The sequence below is a fragment of the Mustela nigripes genome, chromosome 14 (genome assembly GCF_022355385.1).
Source record: "Mustela nigripes isolate SB6536 chromosome 14, MUSNIG.SB6536, whole genome shotgun sequence".
Taxonomy (NCBI): Eukaryota; Metazoa; Chordata; class Mammalia; order Carnivora; family Mustelidae; genus Mustela; species Mustela nigripes.
Window position 1 is genome coordinate 21,526,738 of NC_081570.1, and position 27,796 is coordinate 21,554,533.

At 52.0% G+C, this 27,796-nt stretch overlaps 2 protein-coding genes and 1 non-coding gene across 14 annotated transcripts in view; 1 reads left to right on the forward strand and 2 right to left on the reverse strand.

Annotated features, from left to right (window-relative positions):
• The window catches only part of MECR (mitochondrial trans-2-enoyl-CoA reductase), a 30,435-nt gene extending 27,038 nt beyond the window's left edge, over positions 1–3,397 (reverse strand). For 2 of the 3 annotated variants that reach the window (XM_059376932.1, XM_059376934.1), the window contains exon 1: positions 3,181–3,397. In XM_059376932.1, coding sequence (XP_059232915.1) covers positions 3,181–3,356 — 176 coding nt within the window. In that variant the 5' untranslated portion in view covers positions 3,357–3,397. The remainder of the gene's footprint in view (positions 1–3,180) is intronic. The other variant, XM_059376933.1, reaches the window with a different exon arrangement.
• Positions 1,115–1,218, reverse strand: LOC132002329 (U6 spliceosomal RNA). Its single transcript, XR_009399825.1, has one exon. It is a non-coding gene; the product is annotated as a U6 spliceosomal RNA (small nuclear RNA).
• Positions 3,398–10,944: 7,547 nt separating the features above from the next.
• PTPRU (protein tyrosine phosphatase receptor type U) overlaps positions 10,945–27,796 on the forward strand; it is a 77,265-nt gene continuing 60,413 nt past the window's right edge. For 6 of the 10 annotated variants that reach the window (XM_059376920.1, XM_059376921.1, XM_059376924.1 and 3 more), the window contains exons 1-2: positions 10,948–11,122; positions 26,192–26,323. In XM_059376920.1, the coding sequence (XP_059232903.1) occupies positions 11,050–11,122; positions 26,192–26,323 (205 nt within the window). In that variant the 5' untranslated portion in view covers positions 10,948–11,049. Of the gene's footprint in view, positions 11,123–26,191; positions 26,324–27,796 lie in introns of all 10 variants that reach the window. The other 4 variants (XM_059376925.1, XM_059376928.1, XM_059376929.1 and 1 more) reach the window with 2 other exon arrangements.

Genomic DNA, 27,796 nt, shown 5'->3' on the forward strand with positions numbered 1-27,796 from the left:
GTTCCTTGTTCCCTCCCTGCTGTTCACAGTGCAAGCTCCACAAACAATGCTAGTATGGGGAACACTCTGCTCAGACCCTGAGTGCTCCCATGACCCTGCCTGGTGTAACCTGACCCACAGCCCCAGTCACTGGCGTATTTAAAGGACACCTGATTCTTTCTGTGACAGAGTGGTTACCCTAAACCTCCAAAGACATGACTACAAAGAAGAGAATACCAGCCTCTGGCCTCAGGCCATACACGAAAAAGTGGAGTTGCGTGAATCTGGGTCAGAAGGGAAAGCCACTCTTCTGGGGCAGAGGAAGAATTACTGCCTGCCTAACGGTCTGTATCCACAAGGGCAATGGTTCTCAACCCTGTTCAGGGCATCAGAATCACTTGGGGAGTTTTAAAAAAACACAGATAGTCAGGGCCATCCTAGACCTACTAAATAACCTCGGGGGAGGCATCTGGGAATATGGAGTAAAAATGCCACAGGTGACCATGGTGTGAAGTCAAGGTTGAGGAATGGGGCATGAAAGTATCATGTCTGAACTTCTGGGAAATTACTAGGGTTCCACAGAAAGAGACAAGAGAGCTCTCTTTTTTCCCTAAATAGCATCTGCTGCCAGACCAGCCTGTTCCAGAACTCCAAGAGGGAATGAATCAGAAGGCAACTGGACTCAGCTGGTTAACCTTCCTAGGCCTTTCCAAAGGGTCCCATCCTCATCACCACAGAACTCAATTAAAAAAAGACAAACATACACTTCTTACAGAAATTAGATTCACAATTAACCTTTTTGGAGCACTTGTTTTGTGGTGGTTCTTGTACCAGTCACAGAAACTAGAAGCCTGGGAGGGAGGCACCATATCATACCCTTTTGGGGTGCACTCCTGGAAAACCATGTTCATCAGAGCTTTACCAATTCATTACAGCACAGTCCTCAGGGACAGCTCTTCCCGACACAGTGATCATTACCTACGATTAACATGCAGGTTGACGGTTACTGACTGATGTGTCTTCTCAATATTTTCTCATGGTGGATGTGGCTGGGGTGAGTGCATGACCCTGAATTTAACTGAGGCTTATCTCCTCCAGCTGTCAAAACACCTGGCTTGATTTTTTTTTTTAAAGAAAAAATATGGAATGCCTCATGAATTTGCATGTCATCTCTGAACAGGGACCATGCTAATCTCTGTATCGTTCTACTTTTAGCATATGTGTTGCTGAAGAGAGCCCTCTGGCCTGTATTTCAGCCATAAAAATAATTCCATGTTTGCCTGTCCTTTGGAAAACAATCAAACCATGTGTTAGGAATCAGAGAGTGGTAAACAGGAGAGTACGTCGGCGCTTTCTGGCGTAGAGCATTAGCTTGATCTCGGCTAGTCAGCACTATTAGCTGTACCTGTATTGTGTCCATGCTTAAAGATGAGGTTAACAGGCTCAGAGAACTTCAGTAACTTGCCAAACATACAGAGCTAGGACGAGTTTAAACTGGTCTCCAGGTTTGATTCCCAGACCAGTGCTTCTGCCTTAGCTCCATTACAGTGACCCCACTAGCACTTCTGAATGGTTAGAGTCACTTCTGTGCAGATTTATAATGGCTGACAATTACATGCTGTTCTTTATCAACCACATGCAAAAATCACAGATGAAGATACAACAGAATGTTAGGAGAACATATTCATAAAATTAATGAGGGCTTAGAGGGCTGAGTGACTTATGTAAGATCAAACAGCTACGAAGACGTGGAGTCTGTCTTTGACCTTAGGTCTGTAAGGCTCCAAAAGAGGAACTCTTTGACTGGCTAAAGTCACATATATAGTGTGACAGACAGGAAATCACATGAGATAGGAGTAGATGCTATGGGTTCCTGTCCCTATTTCAATACTTATTAGCTATATCACTTGGGACAAGTCCCTTCTTGTCTTCTGCAAACTGAAAACAATGGTCTCCCACCTACTTTCTGGGAAGCGAAGATTCAAGTGGACATAAAAGCACTCAGAAAATATTCTCCAAAATAATAATAATAAAATAATAATAGTAATAATAATAATACTGCCTAGGAACTCAAGCAAATCAGTAAGACCTGGGTTTAAATTTCAACTCTGCCACTAATTGGCTGTGTGACCTTGGGCAAGTGATTTTACCTTACACCTCAGTTTCCTGACGAAACGGGGCTAAATCAAGTACCTTCCCCAAAAGGGACAATTAAATGAGAGCATCCATTTGGATACATCCATTATGTGCCTTATATATAATACCTAGCCAGTAAAAGTCATTGAGGGATAAATGGATCAAGAAAATGTGGTATAAACAGGTATAATGGCATATTTATGTGTGTGTGTGTGTATACTTATCTGTGTGTGTATATATATGTATAGTAGTGGAATAATGTCCATAACAATGTTACCTTTTAGATATATAAAATAATGGAGTATTATTCAACCATAAAAAAGAATGAAATCGTGCCACTTGAAACAACATGGATGGATGCTGAGGGCATTATGCTGCATTAAATAAAGTCAGAGAAAGACCAATAATGATCTCACTTCCAAGCGTAATCTAAAACAAAAATCAACCTCACAGATACAAAGAACAGACTAGTGCTGGGGGTGGGGGTGGGGGTGGGGTGGTGTGTGTGTGTGTGTGTGTGTTATGTAGGAACCAAATGGGTGAAGGGAGTCAAACGGTAAACTTCCTGTCATAAAATAAGAAAATCATGGGACCTAACGTACAGCTTGGCAATTACAGTTAGTAATACTGTACTGCATGTTTGAGAGTTTCTAAGAGTAAATCTTGAAAGTTCTCATCAGGAGAAAAAAGGATTCTGTAGCTGTGTATGGTGACAGATACTAACTGCACTTACAGTGGCAATCATTTCGCAATACGTACAAATATCGAGTCATCATGTTGTACACCTAAATCTAATCTAACATTGCATGTCACTTCTACTTCACAAAAAAATAAAAAAAGTTAGCGGCGATTACCGTCATAATTGTGCCTCTCTGGCCTTCAACCACCTGGAAGTACCGACTTTCTGAGCTACCCAAAGCGCCCTGGGCTCAGTTTGGGTCCTGTTATTCTCTGCCTTCTTGCTCCACCCGCTCCCTCCTTGGTCAAGACCCCCTTCTTCACAGCGCGTCTTAACCCCCTCCAGTAACCCCTGGCCCCTGGCCCCGTTTCGGCGCCGTGTCTTACTCGACGACCTTGGCTGGGTCCCCGTGATGCCCATAGATCAGCGCCCGGACCCGGGAGGGCTCGGCAGTTGCGGAGTAGGGGGCTGCGGCAGACCAGCCGCGGTGCCAAGCGAGGAACAGCTCGTGCGGCATCCGCGACCCGGCTCGCGCCCCCACCCGCGCGCCGCAGCCCCACATGCTTCCCGCAGACAGCTCAGAGCCCGACAGCGCGTCTACGTCATCGGCCCGCGCCCGCGCGCCTGCGCCCCGCCTTCCGCCCCGCCCCGCCGTGTGGCCACGCCCCTTGCTCTTTTTAAAAGCTCGTGCTCTACCTTCGCTGCCCGCGCGGTGGCGCTTCGGAAGACTGCGGGGGTGGTGGAGTGAGATGGGGGTGTTGGAAGTACCCGAGGGAGTCGAGGGAGTCGTGGAGACTCAGGGCTGGCCAAGTAGTTCTGCAAAGTAGGAGCATCCGAGACCGGCCTGGAGCTGTGCCTACAGTCTGCGACTTGGTGTTTGATTTGGGGAAAGTCATTTACCCTTCCCTGACTTCAGTTTTTTCTTCTCCCCATCGTTTATGGAGTGCTCGCTGTGCCAGAACTTTTAAGACATCACCTCATTTATTCTCTGCTATCCTGTAACAGCATAGGGAAGCAAACTTTACTTCCCTACCACTGAATAGAGTAGACTTAACTTGATGTGGAGGCAAGAGCACTGGGCTTGGAGCTAGAATATTTAGGTTCAACTCCTAGTCCTTCTGCTTCCTAGCTTGGCCACCTTGGGCAGGTGTCCCAAGCTCCCAGGCCAGGCTTTTTTCTGATGGGTACACTGGGGGACAATATATGTCCTTCAAGACTGTGGTGAAGATTGGATGAAACAGTAGGATAACGTTGTGGATAGAAGAGCACATTGTAAAATGCTAAGTGTGCTCAGATATAAAGGAGGTATCACAAGGAGGAAGGCCCCCTCTCAAAATGCTTACATTGTAGAAGGGATTTAGTGGGAGAGTGGAAGTGCTTTATAAGCAGATATAACACAGTAAAAACACTAAATCATATTTTTATTGGCTGTAAGACATGAACATAAATAGCTAAAATCCTAGTTGATAGAATAGGACAGAGGACACTGTTGGAGTCCAGAGGAGAAAGGTGCTCTGGAAGGAGCCATGGTGGAGTGGGGGTTCTTGCAGGAGGTGCTGTGGAGACTGTCCCACTCAAAATCCTCAGTATGCATAAAATTTACCTGAGGTCCCATCTCGAGCCTACTGAATTAGAATTTGGGGCACAGGTTCAGGAATCTGCAATTCCTACCAGGTTTCAAGAATATCCTGATGCAGGTGGCCTAGGAAACTGGCTTAGACAAACACTGAGCCAGAACTTTGAAGGATAAGGAAGAGTAACTTTCTCTAGATTTTACTGACCCAAAGCCTGCCAGCTCAAGGCCTTTTCTCTGAGGAAGAGAAGAAAGCAAAGTGCTCTGATGAAAGCTGCAGGTGGTTGGATTCTGGCAGAACTGACATTGAGTCTTGACTCTGCCCTTTTCCAGCCATTTGATTTTGGGTAAGTCACTTGGCCTCTCTGTGTCTCCATTTTCTTATCCTTAAAATGAAGGAAATAATAGTATTTGTTTTGAGGCTCTTATGAAAATCAAGTGAGCTATTGTTCATTTGAAGCATTTAGCACAATGCTTGGCACATGAAAGCATTTGATAAATGTTATTAGGTTATTGTGAAGATTAGATGGGAAATATCATATGTAAAACACCCAGACTAGGGTCTGGCTCATACTATGTGCTCAAAAAATGTTTATACCTGTTTTTATTATTAGAGAAAGTAGATGTCCCATGATGGAGCAAAGACTTGGTCCCACACTTATGTGAGTACCCATGTGCATGGGCACATACACACACATGCACAAAATACCCAGTTTTGCTTACGTTCTGTTTTCACTGTGACACATAGATCTACTTCTGTTGAAGACTCTCTAGGTGACTTTGAGCTATTGACATTAGCTTCTCTACCAGATTGTTTCCTCTGAATTCCCTGGACAGCCTGGCTGGAAATCCTGGAGAATCATCTAGTAGGTCTGCCTCTTGGAGACTGGACTTAGTCCCCCCATTCATCCCAATAGCCCCCCTTTACAGTCCAGGACATCAACTGTGTCAGCAGCCTTCTTCCTAACTGAAACCCTCTCCCCCCATTTCCTTCCACTTTCCTTCTTCCTCAGGCCTCCAGAATGATTTTTTAAAAATATTTTATTTTTTATTTTTATTTTATTTTTAAATTTTTTATTTTTTTATAAACATATTTTTTTTTTTAAGATTTTATTTATTTATTTGACAGAGAGAGATGACAAGTAGATGGAGAGAGAGGCAGGCAGAGAGAGAGAGACGGAAGCAGGCTCCTTGCTGAGCAGAGAGCCCGATATGGGACTTGATCCCAGGACCCTGAGATCGTGACCTGAGCCGAAGGCAGCGGCTTAAACCACTGAGCCACCCAGGCGCCCTATAAACATATTTTTATCCCCAGGGGTACAGGTCTGTGAATCACCAGGTTTACACACTTCACAGCACTCACCAAAGCACATACCCTCCCCAATGTCCATAACCCCACCCCCCTTCTCCCAACCCCCCTCCCCCCAGCAACCCTCAGTTTGTTTTGTGAGATTAAGAGTCACTTATGGCTTGTCTCCCTCCCAATCCCATCTTGTTTCATTGATTCTTCTCCTACCCACTTAAGCCCCCATGTTGCATCACCACTTCCTCATATCAGGGAGATCATATGATAGTTGTCTTTCTCTGCTTGACTTATTTCGCTAAGCATGATACGCTCTAGTTCCATCCATGTTGTCGCAAATGGCAAGATTTCATTTCTTTTGATGGCTGCATAGTATTCCATTGTGTATATATACCACATCTTCTTGATCCATTCATCTGTTGATGGACATCTAGGTTCTTTCCATAGTTTGGCTATTGTGGACATTGCTGCTATAAACATTCAGGTGCATGTGCCCCTTTGGATCACTACGTTTGTATCTTTAGGGTAAATACCCAATAGTGCAATTGCTGGGTCATAGGGCAGTTCTATTTTCAACATATTGAGGAACCTCCATGCTGTTTTCCAGAGTGGCTGCACCAGCTTGCATTCCCACCAACAAAAATATTTTATATTTAAGTAAGCTCTACACCCAACATGGGGCTGGAACTTACAACCTTGAGGTCAAGAATCTCATGTTCTACCGATGAAGCCAGCCAGACACCTCCAGAATGATTTCTTTTTTTTTAAACAGAAAGATCAGATTTTCTTTTCCTTGCTGAAAGTCCTTCTGTGATTCCCCAATACTTAGATCCAGAAGCCACAGTTCTTTTAAGAACATAATGAACTACTGACATGCTAAAGTTAAGACTGTAAACAAAACAAAACAAAATGAAACAGTGATTCTATGCTGACTCTGTTAATCTCTAGCACAACTGCCATATGCTAAAATCTTTAGAAAAGTATATGGAGGAAAAGCACCACCTTTAAACAAAGAAAATTCTCTTCAACGTAATTAAGTTACCTTCTTGCAAGTTAGAAGGAGATGGCTATAGTTTGAATTCCATGGCAGAACCCCTCAGCTTAACTTGAGGAGTCCCTTGGTTTCCCCAAAGACACGGTTGGAGAACTACTGATTGAGGGGGTTCAAGTCTACTTTTCACGCCTTGTATTCAATAGCCTCTGCACTCTGAGTCCCACACTGTTTTTATCTCCTGCTATAAGACTGTGCGTAGCCCATGATCCAACAGCACCTGATAGCCACCTCTCTGAGCAATTCCATGTCTTGTATCTTTATTCACGTTTCTTCTTCTGCCTGAAATGCTCTTCTGGCCTTGCCTTCCTGGGAAATTCCAGGTTCAGATATCATTTCTTTGGTATTGTTTTCCAGCTCCCTAGGCTGAGTCAACCTTTGCTGCCTTTGTGTTTTCTCTGAATTGGTGTTATGGCCTTTAGGACACAGTCCCTTATTTGTTTACATGTCCACTTGCCCCTCTGGGCAAGAGTGGGTCACGTATGGTGCATCTCCATGACACCAGCACCCAATATGGGACTGGCCCAGGGTAGGTGTCATAAATATTCCATGAGTTGAAAGTAATTGAATTTCCTTACTACCTGGCCCTGTCTGCGGTGCTGTCTCCTTTTCCCCTAGATTTAGGCAGGTCACTCCAGGCCACTCAAGGCTTCTGGAAGTCTTTGATCTTTTCCAAGTGAAGCAGTGTTCATCTGTCCACCTGTTGCTCATGTTCTCCTTCTCCTCCCATGACGGTGTCTGCCCTGTAGTCTTCTCCAGCAAAAAGAGCAAGAGTGGGTGTGGAGTTGGTCAGGTCTAGATTTGAATCCTGGGCCTATCATTTACTAGTTTTGCGGGAAAGTGGACAAGGGCCACATAATTTCTGAGCCTCAGTGTCCACATAGAGGAACATGGGATCAATGGTAAACTCTTGTCACAAAGCTCTCACAGGAGTCCTCTGCAAACAGCATCACCTTTGGTTGTTTCTTCTATTCACTGGATTTCTCTCCTTGAGTTTCTTGTTCTGGGTAGTCCTTCCTGTCTCTTCCTGTATCTATCTGTTTCTTCCCCATCAACCTTTTCTTGCTTCTGACTTACTTCCAGTGATTCTCGCTCAAATTCTCTGTCTCTGTGGCCCCTTCTCCGACTCATCAGGGCTCACAAGAGAGATGACCAAGAGCCTAGAAGCCTTCTGCCCTGCCTCCTCCAGGTGCAGGCCAATCTCACTTGTGCTCCCCTCAGTGAGTAGCCAGCCTGCAGCGGAGGCAGGGCACGGGGAGGTCTTTGATAGACCTTGAAATCCTAGGCTCTATCCGGTGTCACTCTCCACTAGTTAGAACCATCGATCTGTGGGTCTGTCTCTATTTCTACAGTCTGTTATCCACTTGGCTCATCTGAAGACTTTAAAAAAAAAAGTAATTTTATTCTGTTTAAGGCCCCAATAGCTTCTTACTGTTCTTAGGGCTTAACCCAAATTGCCATAGTGTCTTGTACGCCCTCCCCATCCTGCCGGCCTCTCCAGCTGTATCTGGCTCCTCTTTCCTCCCCACTCCATTCCAGCCACCCTGGCCTGACTGTTCCTCAAACACACAAGCTCCTGCTTTTGTACAGGCTGTCCTCTCTGGCTGCTGTGTCCCTCCCCACTGATTGCTGGCTCCTTCCCTTACTTCAGGTCCCAGCTCAAATATTACCACTTCACTTACTCAGGAAATCCCTCTCAGACCCCCTTAACTCAAGTAGAATGTCCTCCCCAATTATTTATCACAACATTTCTCCCATTTTCTTTAGACTGCACATCTCGGATTGTAATGACATATTTTTGCATGTTAGCTGTTGGTCTTTTCCCTGAGAGTGTAAGCCTCATGAGGGCAAAGACCACATCTGTCTGCATTCATTTATTTACCCATTCGGTATTTTTTTGAGCATCAACTACACATTGACACTAAGCTCTGGGATACAAGACAAAAGTCTTGCCCTTAGAGGGGCACCTGGGTGGCTCAGGTCATGATCCCGGGTCCTGGGATCAATCCCCACATCGGGCTCCCTGCTCAGTGGGGAATCTTCTTCTCCCTCTGTTCATGCTCGTTCTCTCTCTTGCAAAAGTAAATAAAATCTTTTAAAAAACCCCCAAAATAAATAAAACTGCAATAATCTCTTCCCCCCTCACTGTTTCTCCCTCCATTTCTCTGGTATATCTCTGTCCCAAATACAGAAGCCGTGGTTTATCACTATCTCATGTACCAGAGAATTTGCTTTCATGGCTGTTTATTGTTCTTGTTTTCCCACTAGAATGTAAACTCCATGAGGGTAGGAATTTTTGTCTGTTTTAGAACTCCACCTTGGCTTATAGGAATTGTTGAAAAAACGAATCACTATCTGGTATTTGTTAATTCGCTCCAGATGGGAGGCAGTTCTCAGCCTCCACTCAAGTTAAGCCAGATGGTCTTGATTCAGATCCTGGTGCCCACTACATACTGATGCACAACCTTGAAAAAGTCACCTCTCTGTACTGCAATTTCCTCAACTATGTAATGGGAGTAAAAATTAATAGTGGTGAGGATTAAATGAGTCTATGTGGGTAAAGTACATAGAAGGTGTCTGGACATAGTAATGGGCAACAAGTTTGGCAACATTGTACTGGGTAGAGCCCCAAATATACTTAACCTGTGTAGCCAGAGGTAGACAAGGACCAAGGAGAGTTAGTGATGGAGGCAGACTTTATGGCATGAAAAGGAATAATTTTCTAAAAACCAGCATTGTAAGGAGAAATAGATGAATTCACTACCATAGTTAGAGATTTCAACACTCCTCTGCCAGAAATGGACAGAATCAGTGGGCAATCAGTACGGATGTAGTTGAACTCAACACCACCATCAGTCGTAGACATCCATGGACTATGCCATCCAATAACAGCAGAATACACATTCCTCTCAAGCTCATGTAGGATATTCACCAAGATAGACCACATTCTGGCTCTAAAACACACCTTAACTTTAAAAGACCAGACTCGTACAATGTTTGCCCTCAGACCACAGTGGAATTAAACCAGAAATCAATAACAGAAAGGTAGCTGGAACACTCTGAATGAGTTGGAGATTAAATAACACATGGATCAGGGGCACCTGGATGACTTTGTTGAGTGTCCGATTCTTGGTTTTGGCTCAGGTCATGATTTTAGGGTTGTGAGGTCAAGCTCCTTATTAGGCTCTGCACTCAGTGTAGAGTCTGCTTGAGATTCTCTCCCTTCCTCTCCCCCTGCCCCTCCCCGCTGCAAGTGCACCCTCTCTCTCTCTTAAATAAATAAATAAATCCTTAAAAAAAACCCAAATAGATCAAAGAAGAAATGCTAAGAAATAAAAAAAAAATTTAAACTCAATGAGAATGAAAACACAACTTATAAAAATTTCTGGGATGCATCAAAAGCAGTGCTTAGAGGGAAATTTATAGCACTGAATGAAAACATTAGAAAGGAAGAAAAATCTAAAATCAATCAGCTAAGCTTCCACCTCAGGAAACTAGAAAAAGGAGAGCAAATTAAATACAAAGGAAGCAGAAGAAAAAAAATTAGAGGAATCAATGGAATTGAAAACAGGAAATAGGAAGAGAAAAATAAGCTCCACCAAAAGCTGGTTCTTTGAAAAGATCAATCAATAGATAAGCCTCTCATCAGGCTAAGAAAAGAACAGAGGACATAATTTACTAATAGCAGGAATGAAAGAGGGGACATCACTACAGATCCCATGGATATTAAAAGGATAATAAAAGAATATTATGGACAACTTTAAAAGCCAGCGTTTCCAAAGACCCAACCATTTGGTTTCAGTAGGTGATGAGCACTCTGTCCTTGAAGGTATGCATGAATGTGCATTTGGAGGGGTCTCGATAAGAGGGAATGCAAGCATCAAAGGGGACAGAGAAGCAGAGTGTCTTTGGGTCTTCTGTCCCCGAGAGCGCAATGCCAGAGCTAAGTGTGGGCAGCGAGAATGCTGGCTTGAGAAAGTCGGTGCTGGGTGAGTGTGGAGGCGGTGGGCCTCAGGGCCCGGCCCGGACCGAGGTGGGGTTTGGGGGTTGGTTTGCGGGAATGGGGGAGGGGCGCGCCTGGGCAGTCGGATACCGGACCGGTTGCAGCGCGAGCGGCTGCCAGCAGGGGGCGCCGCGAGACCGCGGAACCCGGGGCCGGGCCTGACGTCAGCGCCCCGCTTGCTTGGGCTCCCGCTCTGGACTCGGCGCCAGTCCCGCTCCGCGCCGCGCCGCTTCGCTCCGGCTCCGGCTCGCCTCCGGCTGGGCTCGGTTGGGGCTCTGGCGGCGGCACCTCCTGCGCCCGGCCCCGGGGCCTGCGGCGGCGCACCATGGTCCGCGCCCAGGCTCTAGTCCTGGCGCTCACCTTCCAGCTCTGCGCTCCTGAGACCGAGACTCCGGCAGGTAAGCGCGCGTCGGTCCGACCGAGCTTGCCCCGCGGAGCCCCCGGGGCCCATGGCGTAGCTCTCAAGAAAGTGTAAGTGTTAGGTGACCCGGCGTTCCGAGCCTGCTCCCTGTGTGTGTCTGAGTGTTGGATGTGCGACCGCGGGCTCAGGGTGTTGTGTGTCCGTGAATGTTGTGTGTCCGTGAGTTATGTGTGCATGGAAAGGTACTGTGTGTGTTGTGCGTCTACGAGTGTGTTGGGGTGAATGTTGTGTGCGTCGAGGCATTGGGTGTGCGCTGTCTTGTGCGCCTGCCAGTGAGTAGTGTTTGTGCGGCCAGTAGATTGTGTGTGTGCATCTGAGTTTGGTTCTGTGGCCGGAGTTGTGTCTGCGAATGTGTTGCATTTGTTTGCATTTTGTATGTCGTGGCAGGTAGTGCTGCCTGTTATGTGTCCGCGAATGTGCTGTGTGTTTGTGTTATGCGTGTGACCGGGAGTGCTCTGTGGATTGTGCCTGCGTGTGGATCGGGGAACGCGTGTGTGGTGTGTGTGCTTGTGAGGTCCATGTACGTGTGTGAAGGCGTGGGAACGGGTCCGGAACGTGTGTGTCCGTGCACTGTGTGCGCGATGTGTACGTGTGGGAGTGTCTGGGGTTGGTGGTGTGCGCCGCCGGGGGTTGCGTGGGTCCGAGTGAATGCCAAGTGTGCCGGGAATGCGTGTGTAGGAGCGTGTCTGGAGCGGATGTGAGTGTGTGAGTGTGTCCGTGCGTGCTGGCTGCGTGTCCAGGAATGTTGCGAGTGTGGTGCGCGCCTGGGCGGTGGCTGAGTGTGTGCCTGGGGCCCGGGGCCGCCCGAGGGGGCGGTGTCTGGATGTGTGTGTGTGTGTGTGTGTGTGCCCCGCGTGTGTGCGTATGTGGCGCGCGGGCCCGGAACAAGTTGTCGCGGCGGCGCCCCCTCCCCTCCCGGGTCGGGCCGGGCCTGAAGCTCGGGAGGGAGGAAGGGGGCCCCGGAGCCGCCGACTCCGACATGTCGGGCTGTTTGTTGTTTCGCAAGTTCTGCGCGGCGCTGGCGGCCGGCAGCTCCGAGGCGGCGCTGGGGCCGCGGGGCGCCCGGGCTGTTGGCGGGTTGGGCCGGGCGCGGGAGGCGGGCACCGGGGGCCGGCGGGCGGGTGCTGCTGCGGGGCTCCGCCGTGGCTGCACCCGGCGGGCGGTGGATGGGGGTGGGGGGCGCGGCGGGCGCTGTGGCCGGGCGGGGCTGCGACGTCCGGGCGCGGGCAGGGCCTGGCCTTGGGGCGCAGGACGGCGCCCCCTCCCGTGGCGGGCAGGAGGCACCGCGGACACTTGGGTCTCCTGGGACACTCCCTTGGCCGACTCCGCAACTTTGTGCGGCCTCTCGGCCGGTCCGGACCGCGGTGTGTGTGAGTGTGTACGTGAGTCTCCGTGTTTCTGTACGCTGTGCGATCGCGCGGTGTGTGTGTGTGTGTGTGTATGTGTGTGTGTGTGTTCGCGGATCTGAATGTGCGTATCCGGAGCTTGTGTCTGTGTGTCCGTGTGTGCCGTGAACCGTGTGTCGGCTGTGTTCGTGTGTCGGCTGTGTGCGTGTGTCTGACTCCCCCGCCCCCCCTTCCTTCCTTGGGGCCTGGGATCCTGGACTGTGGCCCCCTCCAGCGGAGTTGTACTCTACCGGTCCCCTGGGGCAGGGGTGACCCGGTCCCCTCCCGCGGCCTCATCCTCTCAATCTCCACAGTTTGGGTGTCTCCAGCTTGGTACCCAGGGCGCGGAGTAACGGGGAGACGCCCCAAGCAGAGATCAGAGCCAAAGCACGTGCTGGGCCACCTTGGCCCCGGAGAGACTCCCCCTGGCCGCTGGCCTCGGAGAACTGGCCTCCCCGGAGTCGAGTGCCCCGCCCCGCCGCCCCTTCAGGCCTCTCCGGCAGACCTCCTCTTGCTCCCGAAGCCGCTCCTGCTGTTGGCTGGGAGCTGGAGCCTGGCTTCCTCTCCCTCTCCAACCCCTCCCCAGCAACTTTGCTCCTCCCCCACCCTGAGATCAAACCGGAAGATTACTGTGCCCCCCTCCACTCCTCCCCCCTTGCAAGAACCCTCCTGTGCTCCACCTCTTGCCAGCAGCGGGGAGACTGTTAAGAGCTGAGGTATTGGATGGGAGTGAGACCCTGAGCAAGTTACTTCCATTTCTGGGGTCTTGGTTTCCTCATATGTCTTATGAGTATCATAATAATGGTGCATAGTACTTGGTAGATTGTAAAGTAAGGCTCTATCTGTGGGTGCCAGGGAACAAAAGATGGTTTTGAGGACTGTTACAGAGCCCCAGAAACTGTGATTTGAAGCCAGGGGGGGGCCTGGGTTCAAATTCTACCTCTGCCACTTGCTGTCCTTGTGACCTTGGGCAAATTACTTTACTTTAAAGTTCCGGCATCCTTGTAGCTATTACCTTTGGGGCTTCGTTTATAAATAAACACTTTGTAGAAGGGGTACAATCTATCTTTGCCCCCAACCTGCGTAAGATCAGCCCAGCTCCCTGAATGCCTCCTGTATCCCCTGCCCCACCAAAGGTAGGTGTGGGATGTCTAGTAGGCATGCAAATCTGGCCATAATTTATTCCTCTGTGTTCTAGCTCATTTTGTCCTTTTGGTTCCTGGGGTTGTGGACAACAGGAATGAGGGAGAGGCTGCCTAGTGGTTTCAGGTTGGGCCATAAAGGCTTGTCTGAGCAGCTGGATGGAAGGTAACGGATGGAAGGTATTCTCCCTGGGGCTGGGGGGGGGACAGGAGACGCAGCAGGAGTGGTGAGAGTGGCCAGGGTGGTGGGTGCTGAGCTCCTGCCCAGCTCAAGTCTCAGAGAAAATTCAAGGTGGACAACTGCTTGCTTTGAGGCATGCTGCTACTCTTCCATGCCGTCATCTGCTAAGCTAGACTTGTGGGGTGGTTTTTTCCTGCAGGGCTGCGTTAGCTAGAGTTGCTAGGGGTGCCTTGTGCCCTTCCTTCCTCCCGCAGCTCCCTTCTGTCCTCCAAGCTGTGCTTTCCCCTAGAGCTTTCTAATTCCACCTCTTCTCCTGGTGAACTTCTGTTCTTCCTTCAGGTCTCAGCTCAGGCATCATCTCCTCCCTGAAGCCTTCCTTGGTTACTTACTCCCTGTTCTAGCTCAGGGAGAGTGGGGGTTGATGAGATTTTTTTCACAGCATTGTAATTATTGTAATTACAGTTTATTGGTCCTTTCTCCCTTACAGACCATGAACTCTGTGAGGACAGAGACTGGGTGTTTGGTCACTTCTGAGTCCTTAATGTCTGGTTCAAGTTCTGGCCCACCAGCACTGAATACATGTGGCAAGAAAGAATGAATGAGGTCCAGTGGGTCAAGTTCTGAGCTGGAGAAGCCAGATGGGGGCGCACTGACTCCACTGAAAGTAGAGATTAAAGAATTCGGTTTTTCCTCCAGGAATCTGGAAAATTCTGCCGGGGGATGGTGTTGTGTGTGGAAAGGCCACGTACAGAGTCATCTGGGAGCTGTGAGTTGGGGAGGTTGAGTCCCTGGAAGAGACTGAAGAGATAGGTCTCCGGCCTGTCATTCCCCCCACTCTCCAGCTTCCAATTCTGCCTCCAACCCCGCCCCCCAGCAGCTGGCAGGCTGTCCTGCCCCCAGGCTCAGCCTTTGTGCTGGAGGCCTCGGCAGGTGGTGCGAGGCTTGGAATCCCAACCGTCAGTTGGAGCTGTGCGTCCTGGGAGGAGGGAGGGCAGGCCCTGCATCAGGAGGGGGAGACTCCCTCAGTTCTCTGTCCCAGATCCTGGAATAAGCAGGTGGGGTCGAAGCCTTTGTGCCAACAGCTTGTGAGCTCCAGGGAGGGGAGCAGGGCTGCTCCCTGTAGTGACCCCTGCAGGTGGGGTTATGGGAGTCTGGCTGAGGGGTGTGCAGGTGTGATCCAGGGCAGTCAGAATGAGATGAGGGCTGTGTATGTGTGTGATTGTATGATTGCAGCCTGGCACACAGGACATATGTATGGCTTGTCAAGGTGTCTGGCCATCTGGTTACCCTGTGGCAGGATCTGAGTTTGGAATAGGGAGGTGACCAGCTGTTTGGATCCCTGGAGAGCCTGCTGCTAGGGTGTCTTGGTATCTAAGTGTCAAATTCCTGGAGTTTGGGTGCAGACCTCTTTGGGTGGGTGGCATCTTAGTATCCAGATGGTCCCTAGACCAGGCTGTGGGAGGATGGCCCAGTGTCTCTGGATCTGGAGGTGGGTGTACTCAGGTGTCCGTCAGTCCTCAGGTTCATGGGCGCTCAAGTACGGGAGTGTCTCTGTGTTGTGTCCACATGTGGGGCTGTCTGAGTACTTGGATGTCTGGGTGTGGGGTTCCCAAGTGTCTGGATATTGGACTGTGGGGTATCTGTGTTCCCCAACAGGGAGCCCATGCATTAGAGTATCCAGGTGTGCATGAGTCTGGGTGTGGGGTGCCCTGTAGTCGGAGTTTCTGTCTCCAGGAATGGGGTGTGCATGTGTTGGGTAGAGAGTGTCCTGGTGACTGTGTATAGCTTTGTAGCAGGGCCTCTGCCACTCAGCTTCTGACACCCTTTTCCTTGGGGGGTTGCCGCCCCAATCTCCCTTCAGACCCCAAGTATAAGAGCTTCTGTGAAGGCCCCCTAATGCTTCTGCTTCTCCGTAGTCAGTCTAGAGCTGATGCTCAGTAGAACTTCCTGCAAATAGAACTTCTCACAATGATGGAAATGTTTTCTACCTGCCCTTTCCAATATGGTGGCCACTTACTCACATGTGGTTATTAAATGTAAATTGGTTAGAATCCATGAAAATACAAACCACTGCCTCAGTCACACTTGCCACATCTCAAGTCCTCAAGAATCTCGTGTTGCTAGTGGCTATTGCATTGGTCGGTGCAGGAACAGACGTTTGTATCAGGGCAGAAAGTCCTATGGACAGGGCTGTCCTGGAGGTGTGAGGCCTGGACACTTCTGGGGGTGGAAGTGGTCTGATAGAACCACCACTCAGCAGCCATTGAAGAAGGTTTTGTTGAGTCCATGTTCCCTTCCTCCTAGCCCATCATTTCTTGCCTGGACTATTGCAGTAGTCCTCCTTGGTCCGCATTCTGTGGTCAACTCTCCAGCACTTCCAGGACTTTGTACATGGTTCGTGCCCTCTCAGTGTTTGCATTGATGTGAACCCTGGGGTACACAAGGAAGGCTTGGAGCAGGTGGAGGGTGGAGCTGGGCTTCAGAGGGCAGTCACAGATGGGGGCCAGTATGCTCCCTGGACTTGGTCCGGGCAGGATGGCCATTGCCTGAAGAATGGCTAGGGGAGGACTTCTGACACGGACAGTGTAGAAGACGCTGTTGCTGGCTGGCTCAGGAAGTCTTGGGGGCAGATTTCCAGGACGCAGATCCCAGGACTTAGTGGAGGATCAGAAGGATGTGGAAAGCAAGGACTCGGAAGGGTCCCTGAGGTTTTGGAATAGAGTGTAGAAGCTGGGTGGAAGGATTGGGATGGGGAAATTGGGAAGGGGTATGTTTGGGGATATTTGATGACTAAGATCACATTTGGGGGCAGAGTAACATCTGGGGCATGGGGGACAACTAGGGATGAAGATATATCTGGAGGCTGGGGACAGCTGGGGCCGAGGGGACAGACAGGTGGTGTTGGGGGAACAGCCGAGGGTCGGGGTTCAGATGGAGGATGGAGAGAACAGTGGGGCATGGGGCAGTTGGGGGATAAGGGGTGACAACTGGGGGCATCTGGGTGGCTCAGTTGGTTAAGCATCCGACTCTTGATTTTGGCTCAGGTCAGGATCTCAGGGTCATGAGATCAAGCCCTGCATGGGTCCCTGCACTGGGTATGGAGCCTGCTTAAGAGTCTCTCTCTCTTGGGGCGCCTGGGTGGCTCAGTGGGTTAAAGCCTCTGCCTTTGGCTCAGGTCATGATCTCAGGGTCCTGAGATCGAGCCCCACATCAGGCTCTCTGCTCAGCAGGGAGCTTGCTTTCCCCTCTCTCTGCCTGCCTCTCTGCCTACTTGTGATTTCTGTCAAATTAACAAATAAAATCTTAAAAAAAAAAAAAAAAAAGAGTCTCTCTCTCTCACTCTCCCCCTGCTTCCCCCGCGCCCCCCCCCCCCCCCCCCCCGCCCCAAGCATGCACATTCTTTCTCTCTCTTTGGAAAAAAAAAAAAAAAAGAGGTGACAACTGGGAGGTGTCAGAAAGTTATGTGGACCACAAGGAGAGATGGGTCTCAGCTGAAAGAGTGGGGGATACGCTGCTCAGAATGCGTATATATGTGTGTCTGCATGTGTGGACATGTACACCCTTGTGGTTGTGCGTGTGTGTAAACATGTGCTTTACCTCCAGCGTGGTTAAGGGCACGGGCTCTGGGTCCTAATGCGAGCCCCACCACTACTAGCTGTGTAACACCTGGGCAGGTTACTTGACCTTCCTGGGTCTTTAGTGCTCTCATCTGTGACATCGGGTAATTATTTAACACACTGCACGGAGTTGCCATGAGGATGTATTTTATACACGTAGGTATGTAGTTAGAATGGGGCCTGCTACCTAGTCAGCACTGCGTTAAGTACCAACAGTTATTAAGCCTGTGAGTGTATGTGCGTGGGCATCCTGTGTGCTCAGAAAAGTTTGTTTTTGGCTTCTGATGAAGTCCAGGCCCTGGAGGAGGTCGAGGTGAGGACGGCAGCAGCGACCAGCCAGGTTGGTTGCATCTGGCTCGCCTCTCACCTCCTCCCCGCTGTTCTTCACCCCACTTCCTGCTCACCCTGTACCAGGGCTTATAGTCCAAAAGGTCCCCCTCTCTGTCTCTGCCCTGTCCTGCCCTGCACCGCCCTGCCCTGGGCTGGGGGCCAGGGGACGTGCTTTGATTGCCCAAAAGCTTTTCAGCAGAATCAGAATTCATTGTCTGCCTGCCAGCACTTTGGGGCCCTGCTCGGATAGAAATACCTGGACCATGTGCTCAGTTCTGGCCGCCTGTCCAGCAATGGCTTCATCCCGTGCCCTTGGAGAGTCACTGGGGTGGAAGATGTTGGGGTCAGGGGACGGGGTGGAAGGAAGTCCCCAGGGCAGATGAGGCCTCAGCAGCCAAGCCGTGGATTAGCCAGCTCAGACTGGCATCGCTGGAGGCACAGGGTTTTCCAGGAGTCTGGGCGTCCCTTGCTGTCCAGTGTGTCACCGCATGCGCGACCTCCCCGTGTGGCATTGGCTGTATGCCGTGTTTCTGCGTAACTGCACTGCATCACGGCGCTGGCCCACTGTGGGCGGATGCTCTCTGGGGTTCCTGGGCCCATGGTGTCCTGGCACTATGCCGCATCTCAGCCCTGCCCCGCGTGACTGTGCTGGGATCCTGTGTTGTATTGGCTATGTGGACACTCCCGTGGGTCCGTGCCCTCCACCTCCACCTCTGCCATGTCTTCCTGTCCCACACCGCCACCCTGCATGTGTGGACTCTCTAGGGTTCTGGGGCTAGCTCCCAGCATTCGGCCACTGTGCAGTGCCAACAGATGGCAGGCTCCGGCCACACTGCCTCTCTGCGTCACGTGCCTCTCTGCACTGCACGATTGCAGTGGGGATCTGCACTGTGTTGGCTACGCGGCTTTTCCTGAGTCTCTGGGCACAGCTGCTCTGCGTCCCACCTTTGCACCCTACCAGCACTGCACGCCTTTGTTGCATGTGACGCTTCAGTCCCACTGCTTTCCTGCACTCCGCTGGATAGGGGCCCTCCGGCCAAGCTCCTCACACGACCCTGCACCATGGCCACCACCATGCTGCCTCTTAGGGAGCCTCAGCCTCTCCTGGGATTCCCGCTGGGGAGTCTGCTTGTGCCCTTTCCCCCAGGTTCCTGTTGGCAGCCGCAGTTGAGCAACCTCTTTGCCACGAGCACCCGCCCTGCTCGCCCCTCTGCCCTGCATTGCACACTGCTCAGTCTGTGCTCATGCTGTGGCTCGGAGCCGCTTTCTTGGGCTCCAGGACTGGCAGGTTTTGCAGGTAGCACCTTTGCACGGTCTTTAGCATAACATCTGCTCATCTGTGCACGGCACGGGGTAACCACCCTGAGCCCTGAGTACTGCTGGTGCTTACGGCTGGGTTGTGTGCACAACACTGGATTTTAGGACTCCAGAGCCCTTGCCTCTAGTTCACCATTCCGCACGGCATTTCTGTGCCACTTTCTACCCCTGCCCTTGAGTCTACACGTACTCCGTTCCCGGGAACTGTACTGAGTTTGTATTCTGGACGAGGCTGCCGCGCCCAATGGTTCCTTCCGCCCCACACCCCTGTGTCTCTGTACTGTTGTGCACGCCTGCACCAGACACCTGCCTGCAGTGAGAGGTCATGGAACACCAGTGAGGTCCCTGGCCCTGTGTTAGTGTCTGGAGAGGGAGAAGAGCTGGTAGGGCTGGCATTCCTCCGCGCAGCTATCACATGGCACCGAGTGCCAGCCCAGTGGGTCACTGGATGCACTGTTTTGGTGCGCTGTGCCTCTGTGCAGACCTGGGTTGGAGGTGGTCCCTCTGCACTGGTTCCACCATGCCGCACCGGGGGTCAGTACCGGGGTGCATGCACGCCATGTGCTCTGCTCCGCTGTGGTGTATGACCGTGTTCCACCTCTGTAATGGGCAGAGGTGTTGCCCTGTACCTCCGGCACACCACGCTGTGGCACCACACATCTCTCTGTCTCCATGGACCGCAATAAAGGGCAGATTTTCCCACCACCTGGGTTTGTGCCTGGTCCTCTGCCTCTCTGGTCGGCTGCATTGTGTTTTGTGATGATGCAGAGTGTCTGCACTGCAGGGGTCTGTGACCTCTTTGCCCCATGTACCTCTGCATGGCACAGCTCCCTATTCAGCCCTTTGCTTCTGCGGGGTGTCAGGCCCCGCCCCGCCCCTTCCCCTTCTACCACCACCATGGCGGCCCTACCACGAACCTTGGGATTTATGGTGCATGGCGATCAGGGTGACGGGGAGTGTGTCTGGCCTAAGGTCCCCCCACTCTAGTTGGCTTCGTTCTATCCTCAGCTGAGGTGGAAGGATGTTGGCATCACCATGACCCGTGTTGGCTCCTGGAAGGAGTCCTAGCTCAGATTTTTCTATCTGTGGTCCTGCCTGGATGATCTTCCTGGCTGCGGCCATGCTGAATCCTGGGTGATTAGAAGGTGGTCACCTCTGCCCTTAATTAATTACTCATTGGTTATTCGGGGCCCAGGGAACCTGGGCTGATGTCTGGATGTATCGATCTGGGCAAGAAAAGCAGTGAAATGCACTGGGCCAGGTCTCTGGGTTCAAGTCATGGTGCCTGAGCCTGGGTGGGGTTGGTTGGCGTCAGACTAGTTGGGATCATGGGGTTGGTGAGTCTAGCCACTGCTGGCCATCTGCTATATACACAGGGCTTGGGGATGGGGTTTGGAGGCCAGTCTCTGACCTTAGGAAAGGAGAAGGTGGGGTTAGACGGACCTGACGCTGGAGCTGTAGTTGGGGTAGAGAACACAGGATAGGGCTGGGTTGGGCGAGAATGTCTGGTGGTGAGGCCAGTGTTGGTTCCAGGTTGGGCTGAGTTACCTAGCATAGGGATGTAGCTTCAGATGATGAAATAGACCAGGGCTGTCACTGGCTTTGTGTTTGGTTTCCCTGGGCCAGGGTTGGGGCTGTGCCTATGACTGGGTATGATCCCAGCCCCTAAACTTGCAGTCTGGCAGTAGAAGTTATGTTTCTTTTGGGGCCACCCTTGGGAACTGGATGGTCTACTGACAAACCAAAGAGAACAAAGATCTCATTGCAAACAATCTCTGTTTACCTAGGGTCCTTCAGAAAATACTGGCGGTGGCTGGAAGCCACAGTTGGCACAGAGCACAGTTCCTTGTCTGGTGGGGAGGAGTCTGGTGCTTACACAGGGGTGCACACACACACACACACACACAACTCCCATCTCCCCCACAGCTTATACTCTCCTCCCCTGTAGGCACATGCTTAGCATTGAGTGTGCCCAAATGCTCTGCATGGGGATCTACGCCTGCACACCCCCAACGTCACAGCACAGTGCCTGGGGGACCCACACTCAGAGACCCATGGTTGCCCTCACAAAGCTCTGCCCCATAGTCTCTCTCTGCCCTCACATTCTTCTTCTTCTTCTTCTTCTTTTTAAGATTTTATTTTACTTATTTATTTGACAGAGAGAGTGAGAGAGCACAAGCAGGGGGAGCAGAAGGCAAGTGAGAAGCAGACTCCAGCTGAGTAGGGAACCTGATGTCAGGACTTGATCCCAGGACCCCGGGATCATGACCTGAGCCGAAGACAGATGCTTAACCATCTGAGCCACCCAGGCGCCCAGCCCTCACATTATTCTTGCTCGCATGCATACTTGCATGAACGGAACCAGAATTCTAGATGTGGAAGTAGTAGCCCTAGAGGTCGCCTGGGTCCCCATTGTCATTTCATAGGTGAGAAAGCAGCAATTCAGAGAGGGCAGGTCACCTGCTGCTGGTCACACAGGGAGTTAGAGTCTCAGCGGGGAATAGATCCAGGTCTCCTTCCTGCCAGCTGGGTGCTCAAATTCTATACCAGGCTGTCACTCTCACAGCCCTGCACACGCGCGCGCACACACACATGTTGACACATGGAAACACGTGCACGTGGAGCTGTGGAGACCCTCCTGCTGGGGAGGCCCCTTTCCCACACTCTGTCTCTTCCCGCTGAGGTTGCTTTGCCCCTTCCATCGCCCCATCAGAGCCCAGCCGGATGTGGATAAGCCATCCTCCTGCCTTCCCAAATTGTGGCTGACGGTTGCCTCAGCAACCGCCTGCCAGATTGGGGAGATTAGCTGAGGAATGTAGCTGGGCCAGTTGGAGCTGAGGCTGGGGGAACCGGTGGGGGTCCCGACTTGATTCAGCCCACCCTCTGTGGGAGGCCGGGACAGAGATGGGGTACCCGTGGCAGAGTCTGGTTTTCTCCCTGGCCCTAGTCTGGCTGAGACTGTGTCCCTGAGGCCTGGACTAGGCTGGGGGAAGGGAGCGTGGGGCTGCAGGCGTGCGTGCGTGCATGCATGTGTGTGTGTGTGTGTGTGTGTGTGTGTGTGTGTGTGTTGCTTCCTCTGGGTGCGACTAGAGTGTGTGCCGTTGGCATCTTGGATGGGGACCTGAGGCTTCTTTCCTCAGCAGTCCCAGACATCTTACTGTGGACCGCATGGGGGCTCTTCCCACCAAGCTCCCTCCAGATCCTGTGCCCTCTGGAGAACACACCTGCCTTCTTCCTGGCATAGAGGTTGTCTCACTGTCTCACCCGAAGCCTGCTCAAATACCTGCTCAGCGTTCCCAATTCTAAATGAGGCCAAACTTCTCACCTGGACACAGAAGGCACTCCCTCCGTGGTCTGGCCTTGACCTTCCTTTCTCTAGCCTTCTCTCCCCTTGCTTGGATCAGGCTGAGCTCTTCCCTAGACGAACTGTGGACTTCCCTGGACTAACTGTGTGTTTATTCCTTGCCCTCCTTTGCTCTGCTCAGATACCCTTCGGCCCATCTCTTCTGGCCAGAATGATGACCATCCTTCCGGGCCCTACTCAGACGCACCCACCTCCAGAAAGTATTTCTCCTGAACCCTCCTTGTGGCCTTGGCCCTTCTCTGCTTTGTCTTATTCCAACACCCCCACTCAGACTGGGAGGTCCCTGAGGGCAGGGCAGAATCTTAATCATCCTTGTGCCTCTAATAGTGTCAGCCTGGGACCTGCTTTGTACTTTCTAGTGGACGAATTTCCTGTGAATGGAACTGAATGAACACATGTGGCTAGCAGAACACTGGGGCCTTATTCTGTCTGGACCTAATCTCCTTGAATAAAGATAGGTGACTTAAATCCCAGCTTCTGGTACTTAGAGCGTGGCCTTGGGCAAGCCGGCTCATCTCTCCATGTCTCATTTTCCATCTGTAAAACAGCAATAATACTAGTACCGACCTTACGAATTACTATGGAGTTTCCTGGGCATGGGTGGCAGTGGCAGCCATCTCATGGTGGTGTTGATGCGTGTGCGTGCGCGTGTCTGGGGCCTGTGTCTGTGTTGACGGAGGCCAGAGGGGGTTCCTGCTACCATTCTTGCTTTGAATCCAAAGTCTGATCTCATTCCTCCCAGGTTGGTGGCCTCCAGCAGGAGTTGGGTCTCTAGCAGGAGCTGGGACTTAGTTTTGGGGCTGTGGATCGTGAGCCATCCAGACTGGAGGGGATAGGGTTTTCCTTAGGACCTAGGAGGCCTGATGGTTCCCACCCCAGAGTGAGCTGCGGAGAATGTGGGGAGAGGGCTCTCACGATGAGCCTGAACCCAGAGGTATTATCCCCTAAGGGCTATAGTTGGAATTGGGCTTGGCCAAGGCTGAGGGCAGACATCCAGGGAGGGGGAGTCATTCTGCTTAAGGGGACACTGTGGAGGGAGAAAGTCAGCCAGGGAGGTTAAGCTGGCTGATATCAGTTGTAAGAATCATTATTTGGCAGGGGTCAGGGAACACGCTGGCCAGGGTAAGCTGGCCTGGGACTGGTCAGGCAATCGGGTGGTCATTCTGGTGGAAGTCAGGTGGTCTGGATGTTGTTGGGGCCGCATGGCCAGGGAGAGTCAGCTGGGGGCCACTCTGGCTGAGTCATCCTGTCTGGGGGTCGCTGACCTGTTGTGGTCTGGGAATCCTGATAGCTCATGTGTCCTGGCTGAGGTTGGACAGGGGGAAGCCAAAGAGCTGGCACTCCTGGACTTGCCCCATGGCCATGGATGGGACATCCTTGGGCAGCTATCTTGTACTTGAACCTGCCTTTTTAAAGGAGTAAGGAAGGGCCTGAGGCCCACCCAGGCTCTAGATCCTGGGCTTCCCTTTCCAGCAATCCCTCTGCCTTAGGGAGGCCTTGGCCAAGAACCGCTGGAGCAGACTGCAGACTCAGCTCAGGCTGAAGGAAGTCAGCGGTCCGCTCCTTCGGGAAGCCCTCCCTGACCATCCCTGTGGGCCATGGCTTCCCTCTGTGCTGCGCTGTGGGTCATTTTCTGGAGGGAGAGTTGCCTTCCCGGCACAGGTTGGGTTAAAATTTCCCTCCCACAGGACACAGGGCATGCTGTTGATTTGGGCTTTTCGCACAAAGAGGCAAAGAGCACAGTCAAGGTCCTGCTCCAGCTCTGGAGAAAGGCTTCTGTTATTTCATCGCATCCACTCGGTGCTAGCCTCATGCCCACATCTCATTGTTTTACACTCTGAGGGGGTGCAGGAAAAGGAACGGGAGACCCCCCCTGACTGTGGCGGGCCCCTGCGTACCCAGCTCCGCTGAGTGTGTCCCTCTCTGCTACTTCAGGTGATCTGCGTGACAACCGAGAGAGGTCCCTGTAGCAGGTGACACAGCAGAGTACCCCAAAGGGGAGTCCCTGATGCGGTGCAGGGGCCTGCCTGGCATGTGGCCCTCAGCCCCCAGTTTCTCTTCCTTCTTTATTTCTCTTCCATTGTCTTCTTTTTTTTTTTTTTTTTAAGATTTTATTTATTTATTTGACAGAGAGAAATCACAAGTAGACGGAGAGGCAGGTAGAGAGAGAGAGAGAGGGAAGCAGGCTCCCCGCTGAGCAGAGAGCCCGATGTGGGACTCGATCCCAGGACCCCGAGATCATGACCTGAGCCGAAGGCAGCGGCTTAACCCACTGAGCCACCCAGGCGCCCCTCTTCCATCGTCTTCTTGAGCCCGGGAAGCAGCTAGGATGCGCTCCTTCTCCTAGTGAAGGAAACACAAGTTCCGCAATCTGATTGATGTGGGTTCGAGTCCTATTCTTTGGCTCTGGTGGGCTCCAGGGGCACCCGTGAAGGGCCATTTCGGGAGAACTTGCATGCGCTAGGCCTGGTGATAGGCACATCCCCAACAACCCCTTGTGCAAAGATGGAAACTGAGGCTTGGAACAGGAGGTGACTTGCCTACAGTCGCAAGGGTTGGCAAATTGCAGAGTCAGGATTCAATCCCAAGTCTGTCTGATGCCACCGCCCGCTCACGTACCTGCCCTGGGATACTGTGCACAGAGCCCTTCATCCCCTGGGGCCTCCGTCATGTCGACTGTCAGATGGGGTGGCTGGCAGGTACCTTGCATGGGGCCTGGCCTGACGTGTCCCTGCTTCCTCACCGCTTGGCCAGGCCTTTTCCCAGGTCCCTGAGGCCTTGGACTGCCCACAACGGGCCCTCTAGCACCGCGGTTTAGGGGGGTGGGCATGGGAACCAGTTTGCAGTGTCTTCCCCCCCCCAGTGGCGTTCTGACATTTACTAGGTGCCTGACTCAGGGCTCTGATGAGCTGAGAACCATGGACCTCATTACCAGGCAGAGGACTCACATCGGATCCTACCCCGCCTTCTTCCCTCCTTCCTCTTCTCCTTTCCACTATAAATACTCGATCCGAATCACGGGACGCTGCTTCTCTAGTCATACGTGCGGCCCTTTCCTGTCCCAGGCGGGTAGGCAGAGACCTGACTTGGGTGATTGGGTGACAAGTGACTCCCTGAAGCTCACCTGTGGGGCAGGAATCATAGGGGTCCCTGCCTCAGGACCTGAGGCCTGAATGAGATGCCATGCCGAGAGCTGGTAGCTAGCGCCGTGGAGGGCTTAGAATGATCGGTGGCCATTGTTACTGTGAGGGAGAGATCGTCAGGGCTGGCTTTTTGGGCTCACAGCCTGCCAGTCCTGAGCTGCGTGCCCTTAAGACCTTAGTTTCCTCGTCTGTAAAATGGGGATAATTCCACACCTGATCTCCTGAGTGGTGAAGCTCTAATGATGTAGTGATAACGTTAACTGGTTTTCCTGGTGGAGGGTCTTTCCTGGGGGAGGGAGCAAGGTGGGGTCCTGGCGAGTCCTGGCGGGGTGTGGGTGGTGTGGGGAGGTCTTGATATTGGTGGAGACAATAAGAAGAGGGAAAGGGTTGGAGAAGGGAGAGTTTTGTTGGAGGGAGGGAGCAGTGGAGAGAGACCCAGGAGAGGGAGGGATGGGGGGGTGGGCCTGGGTGGGAGGGTGCAGTGGGGGCCCCTAGAGGGGAGCCCCAGGAGACTTCCTGGCCAGGGGTTCTTCCCTAGCCAGGACTAACCAGGCCTTGCCTTCACAGCCGGCTGCACCTTCGAGGAAGTGAGTGACCCAGCAGTGCCCTGTGAGTACAGCCAGGCCCAGTACGATGACTTCCAGTGGGAGCAAGTGCACGTCCACCCTGGCACCCGGTCTCCAGCGGATCTGCCCCATGGTGAGCCTCCTCCCCACCACCATTTCTCTTTCCCTCCTTCCAGTTCTAGCTCCCTGCTGTGTGCCCTTGGACATGTTCCTTAACCTCTTCGGGTCTCATCTGCTTTTGCATCTGTAATGACAAACATGATACTATGAATGTGGGGCTCTGTGGACGCTGTCCAATTGTGTGTATCAGGTAGTTTTACCTGTAAAATGGGTGCGGGTTCAAGTAATCAAAGGCACTTATAGCTAGGATAGTTAAAACCCACTTCCCATTATTCTGGCTACAGGTTAGCTCGGGGTCCACCCTACTCCCTTCAGGTCTTTCTAAGCCCCCCCACCTTCAGGGAGGCTCTCTTCTCCCTGAGAACCTCTGCATCCTTGACTTCCAGGATGTGAAGATGCTGATTGAGCTGTAACCCGGGGGGCTGGGTGTTGCAAAACCAACCTTCCTCTGCCCCCTTCTTCTTGGAAGTCCCAGATCCTTCCCAATTTCTACCTTGCTCTGCCCTGTTTCAGGATGAGGCACTTCTGGCATCGTGAGCACTGTGATGGGAGTCAGGAGCCTAATCATGTGGACTGTAGTCCTACTCTGATGATGGCCCCTAGTATACTGGTTCCAGAGTCACGAGGACTGGTCTTCAAATCCTGGCCTTATCAGCTGTGTGACTTTGGGCAAATCACTTAACCTCTCTGAGCTTCCATTATCTTAACCGTAAAGGGGAGAGCCCAGCAATCCATTTCATAGGGTTATTTGATAATGTCTACAAGGTGCCTAACACGGGAGTGGCATGTAGGCATTCAATTAATGTTTAGTTGCTATTATTGGAGGTATTTGAGGGGGTCCAGTTACCAGCACCCCTTCACTGGGTGCAGAATCAATGGGGCATCCAAAAAAGGATAAGACAGATGGAGGCTAAATTATCAACTTTATTTGCTTAGGTTGGAAGACACAGCATAATATGAGAACAAATGGGCTTGCTGCGGGAACCCCAGAAGCAGAAACGTCAGGATGTCCTCACCTGTGCCCTGTCATAGTAGCGGGTCAGGCCCTTTGCTACTCAGCTCACAGCATGGTTGCAATTGCACCTGCTCTCAGGAGTTTGGGAAGAGTCAGCAAAAGTTCTCAGTGGTGAGGCCAAGACTTGAAGCCACCAGAGGGGCCCTGCCCAGCCTGACACGGGCAGCCCTGAGGGTCGTCACCTACCGCTCACCTTGCCTCCTGGAGGCCCCTGTCTCCGCCTCTTGCCTTTGTGCCCTCCCTGGGGCCCTTCTCTCTGCCTTTGCACAAACAGCCCTCAACTCCTTGTTTGACCTCTGTGCTAGCGGGTATCCAAGTCTGACCTGTGTGACTGATCTGTAAGGTGCCCACCATGGCAGGGACCTTGTGTGGGCTCTGCCTCTCTCTCTCTCACACCTGCAGAGCTAGGGGAGAGAGAAATTTAGTGTTTAGTGCGGGCCTTGTGCTGGCTCGTGGGGCTGCAGTGGTTGG